The sequence below is a fragment of the Phaethon aethereus genome, assembly GCF_964289735.1.
Source record: "Phaethon aethereus genome assembly, chromosome: 15".
Classification (NCBI taxonomy): domain Eukaryota; kingdom Metazoa; phylum Chordata; class Aves; order Phaethontiformes; family Phaethontidae; genus Phaethon; species Phaethon aethereus.
In genome coordinates, this window is record NC_138591.1 from 10632704 (window position 1) to 10640439 (window position 7736).

General features: G+C 39.8%; 1 protein-coding gene across 1 annotated transcript; it reads left to right on the forward strand.

Annotated features, from left to right (window-relative positions):
• Positions 1–2092: 2092 nt before the first annotated feature.
• CEP20 (centrosomal protein 20) lies at positions 2093–7328 on the forward strand (the record flags this gene model as incomplete). Its single annotated transcript, XM_082006777.1, has 5 exons — positions 2093–2120; positions 2546–2743; positions 3946–4030; positions 4866–5005; positions 7252–7328. The coding sequence occupies 5 exons, from the start codon at positions 2093–2095 to the stop codon at positions 7326–7328; spliced, it is 528 nt and encodes a 175-aa protein (XP_081862903.1).
• Between the last annotated feature and the right edge of the window lie 408 nt (positions 7329–7736).

The following is a 7736-nucleotide window of genomic DNA, read 5'->3' on the forward strand; positions in this document are numbered from 1 at the left end:
GATTGTTCCAAACAAGAAGGCAGCGAATAAATACGAAGTGAGGAGAGCCAAGAAAAATAAATTTTACCCATACATGTTTTTCTCCAGATACTATTGTATGCTAAAAGACTAACAAAACTTAAGTTACACTTTCAGGATTCAAACTTTCCAAGTGCTTCAACTGGTTTTTTTCAACTTCAAACTGTCCCTGTATCAATGGTCATGCACCAGTTTAATGTTTCTCATCAAATAAAAATACTTGCACCTCAAATTAGTTCCCTTCCAATTAGTTCCATCTCCTTCCCTTAGAAACTCTAAGCAACAACACCACGGGTTTTAACCGAAGTGCAGGCAAAATGCAGAGTTAATAATTAAATGTGAAGAGAAGCAGAAGAGTCCAGAAGCAAAATGTAACAGAATCAAGATACTTGTTGTGGAGGTGAAAAACCAGAACTGACACAAACGCAAACCTGCAAAGAGATACAGAAGCAAGATCTCACAGTAGCAGGCAGTCACTGAATGTGGATTTCACAAACCATTGTTATAACAGCATCTTTTAAAACACAGATTAATACATAAAATAGAAACTTCAGTCTTATTTAAAAAGGCATTTCCTTGCAATCAGGAAAAAAACAAAAGAAAAACAAAACCCACCAAAATTCTATTTTGGACTCTGAACTTTGTTTTGTAAGGTACAAATTAAGGCTGGATAGGAAATATAGGGTGTAAAATAGCAACAATTTATCAATTGGAAATTTGATGTAATAGAACAGTGACCCACAACAGCAGTAAGATATTTGGAGAAGATGCAGAGAAAAATGTTTTGACTGTGAAAAACAGCATGCGTGTTAAAGGTAAGCAGTTAGTTGTTCATCACTGGAGTTGCAACAGGAATAGCAGACTTAGGATAGACAGAGACAGTAAGCTGCTGCTGAGTCACTGAAGGTTACTGACACGTTAAAGGAAGAAATTAAGTTCACCATTACTTCTAAAGACGTCTTTTTCCCTGAATTTTATTTATTGCCCCCTGCCAGAGATTCTTTGGAAACTGAGAATATAAATATTTGCTTTGAGAGGAAATGTAAAAAAGCAGGGGGAACAAAAAACAACCCACAAGAACAAAACTCCACCCCACACTTCAAGGCCGTAAGTGGTTTACTGCTTAAGACTCATATTTTCCTTCAAGCCCAAGCAGGCTGCTCCATTTAGACCATGACAAATCCAGTTTGCTCATCCATGTTGGCTGCATTTCCTTTGGGAAATATTTAATCATTCACGAAATAAACACTGTCGACTCATCCCAGCAACGCGGAGCACACATGCATGCCTCCAGACACACCAGGGATGTTCACAGACTTGCAAAACGCCCAGTATACGGTCACACTTTGGCAAGTATTTTTAATTAAAAACTCATCTTCGGTGAATTCATTTGATTAGAAGTCCATCTTTCAGTGACTCGGGACAAAACTCCTCTTCTACACATCAGGGAGAAACTCTCACTCATTCTCCGTGTTCCCCCCACCAAAAAAACACGCACCGCCAAAAAAAAAAACCCAAAACCGACCAAACAAAAAAACCCACCCACAAACACAAAACCAAAACACCGCACATTAACAATCTTTGAAATTACAGAGGAGGAGAAGTGCAGCAACCCCGAAATGCTGCCCGTTCCCCCCTGCCCGAGCTGACAGGGCTGAACTACGGCAGGCCCAGCGGAATACCGAGCAGTTACTCCATATACACCACGTAGGCAGTGCGAATTGTTTTATCCCGGCTTGACCTTGCCAGCGGCCATCCTAGCGGCGCGGGGGATCGCCCTCGGGCTGGGGAGCCGCTCCCTACGCGGGGTCCACCGCCCGCCCGTCCGCCCTCTCAGCCGGGGCGCTCCGCCCGCGCCTCAGGTAGCGCGCGACCCCGCCCGCGAGCCGCGGGGAGCGCGCCGTCCCCGCTCGAACTGCACGCACCGCCCGCCGGCGCTGCCCGATTGGCTGGCGCGCGCCGAGAGGCGGGGCAGACAGGCGCCTGCCCTCGCCTCCCAGCGCTGCGCTTGCGCAGTGGCCGCCGGCTGCCGCCGGGCTGTCGCATCCGGGTCCTCGGCGCGGCGGTTGGGGCCATGGCGGCGGTAGCGGAGCTGAAAGCAGGTGGTGCGGGTGGCTGCTGGCGCGTCGGTGTGGCGCCCCCGGGGGGGGGGGGGCGGGCGGGCGGGGCGCGGAGGCACCTTGGATCCCGCAAGGACGGGCAGCTGCCTTTTCCCCGTACGCCCGACGGGGTCTCGTGCCGCCCCGGGCACTCGTGGGGGCCGCCGGCTGCTCACACCGCCCGTTGGGGAACCGCGGGAGAAACGTCCCTGAGCCTCCACGCAAGCACTCGGCCCTTGTCATTGATCTTTAAGGCTTAATTTTTATCTGTAACGTTCCTAGTGCTGTTACCTACTGGCATATACACGGGTGCAGATATCTTATCTTTATTTCACTGTGAATATGTTGAAATTATGTTTGTGTTGTGGATGATAAATGCTGCTTGAATACGTTTGGCTTTATATTAACAGATCTTTTTATGGTAATAGTTTTAAAGGACACACTGGAAAAAAGAGGTGCTCTTGGACAAATAAAAGCAAGGATCAGAGCTGAAGTTTTTAATGCACTGGATGACCAAAGTGAACCACGGCCACCACTGTCTCATGAAAATCTCTTAATCAACGAACTAATTCGTGAATACCTGGAATATAACAAATATAAGTACACAGCATCTGTTTTAACTTCAGGTATCGGGACTGAGTTGTTCTTGTCATCACTGTATTAATAGACACCATTTGGTTGAGTACTTCCACTGATACTGTGAAATTAGTAAGTGGTACTGAGCTGCACAATCTTGTCTTCCCTTGGAAATAAATTAAACACAAATACTGTCTCCACAGCTTTATTTGCAACATTAAGCCAAGTCATATCATTAGTTTTCAAGAAAACTTACTCTGTTCCTTATGCTTGAGGTAAGTGCTTTGACAGAGGAGTTGATGCAAGAGCAAGAAAACTTGCTAGTAGCCTGCAAAATCAAAATACCTTTCCTGAAATGTCTGCTTTTGTTTTGGAAAATGGTTAACAATATTTTTAAAGCATATATCACATTTTTATCTCATTGGCATTTGGGTGAAGTGAAAAAATAGAAATCCTGCAAATGGAACAAAATTTTTTTGTGGACTAATTTAAATGAAAGTAATGTGTACATGAAGTAGTTGATAGTCTGAATTACAGAAATCTGGCAGTTCGTGCACATAAGCTGTATCAGAAATGTGGTTAGATGTCCTCAGCTTAAATAACAAAAAATAATATAAAGAAGGTCCTTTTCTTTTAGCAGCTGCAGTTAAGCATTACTTACTGGCTGTGCTAAAATACCAATATTTGATAGCATTTTAGACTACAACATCTAAATGGTAGATGTAATTTATACTGTACTGCACTCACTTATTTTTGCAGCTATTGCTAACTTCTATTTGAAATTTGAAGTTCTGTAGTTGTGCTTAGACACAGCAATTACATTTGCTATTTAATAATTTGGTATATTTCAATTTCACTATTATAGTCACAAAGGTTCATCTCAAGAAAAGGGAATGGAGACAGTCTGTATAGTAGTTAATGTATGGAATGTGTTTGATAACAGTACCTCTTTAGAGAAAGAATGGTTTGCCTGACAAATTTATCTTTATATTGTAAGACTTCTCTAATATTTTTCTTAGATTCCTTTAGAGTGAAGATAAAAACTGTAATATGCTATTGTAAATGATGAGTATGAAGCACTAATGTTTTAAGTGAGTTCCCTGGATTTACAATATACTGTTAGATATTAATAGTCTAAAAGGGAGGTGCATGCTCTCATTCTCTTTTGAAGTCTCCTGAGCAGTCTTTAAAAGTTAATGGGTGATGTTTTTCTTACCAGTCTTAAGAATTTTGGGGAAATCTCTTTTTCCAGAGTCTGGCCAGCCTGAAGTGCCCTTGGATAGACAGTTTCTTGCCAAAGAGCTGCACATAGTTGAAGACGCAAATGGAAAATCAGTGTAAGGAGCGATTTTGGAATGCACAGTATATTCTGCTCTGCATATATGTTTCTCTTTAGTGTTACTCTAGGTCACATACAAATGTTCTCACCAATTGAAATCTGACTAGATCACATGCCTGCTCTGACATGCTGGATTCAAATTCACAATGTCAAACATGGGGCCATTTTCAAATATTTAATTCCACCCACTCTGTAGCATTCTCCAGATAGTATACTTGCACACCAGACAGAAGTCTTTTACCAGTACTTAACCACCTTCCCTACAGTCAGAAGTAGAGAACAGATATACTCTTTGCATGTCAGTGAGTTGCTTTGTAGAGCAATAAAAAGATTATTGTACCCTGAGATTAGATATAAATTCACAGTGCTCTGATAAAATGCATTAATGAGCTAAGGTACTGAAGCAGGTTTAAACATGTTCAGCATTCTCTGTAGCTTGTGCTTAGGAAGAATCAAGTTTGGGATGTGCAGTGGTGGACTGGGCTATAGCCTGCCAAAGTCTGATGCTTTGTACTGCACGAGTGAGAACGTGGATCTGTGTTCTTGTGCTACGCATGCTACAGTTCTTCACCTACAGGGGATCTGGAGTTTAGTTGTTAGTGTCTTAGTGTGAGCTTTTTAGGGCAGTGTTGGTGTTGAGGGTGGGTTTAGGTCTGTGCTTATTTATGTAATGACACTTGGCATATTGTATTTTAAATAATTACTCTAAAGACATCTGTATATATTCTAGAAGTAAACATGAAGGTCTAAGAAGTTCTGAGGAAAGGGTGATTTTTTTAATGCTCAGTATTTCATAGACTTCATAGACTGCTTTTGTTATTTCTTTTAAGCAGACCTCTCTTATATGGAATTATCTCTCATTTCTTATATGGTGGTAGAGAAGAAAGTACCCAGAATACGCTTCCAAAAGTGTCTTCGCTAAATTATCCAAAGCAAAACCTTGGCAAGCCGCCTACTGAGAGAAATCAAAAAGGTGGGTGTAGGTATGGGGTAATTTTTGCAGAACTTTTATTTGTGACTAGATTTTCTATATGATCCGTATCTTATAACAGCATAAACATGCAGATGGACACAGCGTACCTCCTCTAGGCAAGAAACGCTTTGAAGCTACACCTCTTCTGTAAGAAGAATTCTTCAGCAAAATGGTCTTTATACCTCAAAAATACCATTAAGCTGTGTGACCAAACCATACTTGTTGCTCATGTAATTCATTTAAGAAGGGTCCTACTATATCCAGCTCAAGATAAGACCCAGCCATGATTTCTAAAACAACCAGTATATGTGCCTTTGTTTAAATAAGTGACTAACGTACACCAACTCTTGGGCCTGCTTCTCTCTGCCGGTATGCTAATGGGACAGCATATATGGCATACAAATGTGATTGTCCTCAGAAGTGCTTGACTGGCCTTCAAATGTTTCAGTACTAGAACCTTCTCTCTCATATGGGAATGTATTTTATTTATAAAGCAGACATTTTTAAAAATTGCAGACAGCCAAATTTATATAATTTCTCAACAGTGCAAGGTACTGTGAAGCTCCTGCTACCTTGTGGTAGCTGTAGCTACTTGTTAGTTACTAGAGGAAAGGGGGAAAATAACTAATTGTTTAGCTTTATTCTTGTAAGGCTTTTGGACTGTTAAAAACTGAAAACACTTAAATTGGACAGCTGTGCTGTTCTGATTATTTTTCTGCTCTGCAGTTACTGGTAAAGACCAGCAAATACTAATATCCTAATTCTCAGTATCAGAAAGGTCATCCACCAATTGCTTAATGATTTTCCTAAAAAGTTAAACTGGTCAAATTGTACTCCCTTACACTATTACAAATCTGGAATGGGTCAGCTAGAGACAGTCTTTATTATATTGGCGATGTGATACAAGAATTTAACAGATTCTCAGTAGAGTATGTTAAATACTGGGTGTATCTGTTTCTCATCTGTTCTAACTTACCTAATTTCTGTAGAAAGTTCTTTAACTCTTTAGCTGTCAATTTTGTATATGGGCATAAAGCTTTTCTGAGGACATAATTCACATCCCATTGACGCCGAAGCTTAAGCTCTGAGTCTACTGCTCTATAGTGGAGCACTGCTAAATCTTATTTTCCTTTTCTGGCCTGCTTTTTGACTGGTTATAATTCACACTGCCTAAGCTGCAGAATGAAAGGGATCATTTTTTTCCTTCAAAGAGTCTGCTTGGCATATTACTTCACTTTCTACCATGAGAATGTAGTACAATCGTGTTAGTACTATCAACTACTTCTTTTGTATCCAAAAATTTGAAAAATATGAGGCCCAAGATATTATTGACATCTAGAAAGTGTGAGGGAAGTACTAAACACCTTTTCTTAACAGTTAATTCATTGAGACAATGTTGTTTCCCTTCTGCCAGAAGAGGGGGCTGAAGAAGGAAAATTTCAATACCGAAACTGCTGTAAATGATCTCTTTGTTAGAAAATAATTACTCCTATCAGAAATTTCTCCGTTTTTAAAAACAAATTCAGTGTATAGAATAATTCTTTTTAACATATAACTTTGTACCTTAGTTCTGAAATTGCCTCTGTGCAGGGTCACCTTGCCCTGTTGACTCCAATATAATTTCACGTGGGGATTAATTGTTTAGAATTTGTTACAAAACTCAGGATTAATCATAAGACGTGACAGCACACTACTTTTTGAAATAAACAAAAATATAACAGTTTTAAGGCTTTTAACCTTTAAGTAATTATAGTCTGAAATTACCTTCTGCGTGTGTTTGTGGAATATGTCAGTGGAGACCTAAAGGCAGTGGGTTTAAAATCCTAATTATCTAGCTATTTTAATTAGGCTGCATATTAAGGTAATCAAGTCCATTCATAAACTCAACTCTCCAAGTCTCATATTTTAACATCTAACTTGCTTTTCATATTAGAAATTATCTTATTTATTTAGTTGAATGACTCTTCCAATAAACTGGTATACAGACTGGGAATCCTGATAAACCGTGTGGAATCTGGTGTTTCTGTTAGTTTGTTCACTATAGCTGAACTGAAGTTGTCTGAAATCTAATCTTTAGTAATGCAAAGCTCTTACCTCATACAGTTGCATGGAAAATTATATTTGTAAAATTGCCTGAATTTCCTGTGATGATAGTCTGTATCAATGTTGATAATAGTGGAAAATAACGCTTACACCTTTGGATCTCCAGATGTGTTAGAATATTTATGTGTGTGCTTTGTTGGCAGATAGAATTCCTGAACCAGGAAGGATGGCTGGCACGAGTATCGAAGAGCCCCTTGTTTTACGAAGTATAAACAAATGATACGTTTCATATGCTAGTTTCTCATGTGAAGTTCTGTAAGAGTTAATTTAGGAAATTCTTCTTTGCATAATTTTCCCCAGTATGTCCAGTGGGACCATTTCAGCTTGTTAGATCTACCCATGAGACAGGTCATGCTTATTGTCAATGAAACAGATGTTAGCAAAGGCTCCCTTCCTCCAATGCTGATAGAAGGAAAACTCTACATGAAGTCAGATTAGTGAAGCCTGTGTCTAGAATTGGGCCTGAAAATACTGGTTTTACTTTGCGAAAATTTATCAGGTAACTTATAATTTCTGCACTTTCCTTATTATTTTATGGTTTTGTGTGACTTTCCGGTGTTTTTTTGAATAAAATTTTTCAGTTTTATTCTGTGGGGTATTTTGAAAGTGTTCAAACTAAGCATTTTAA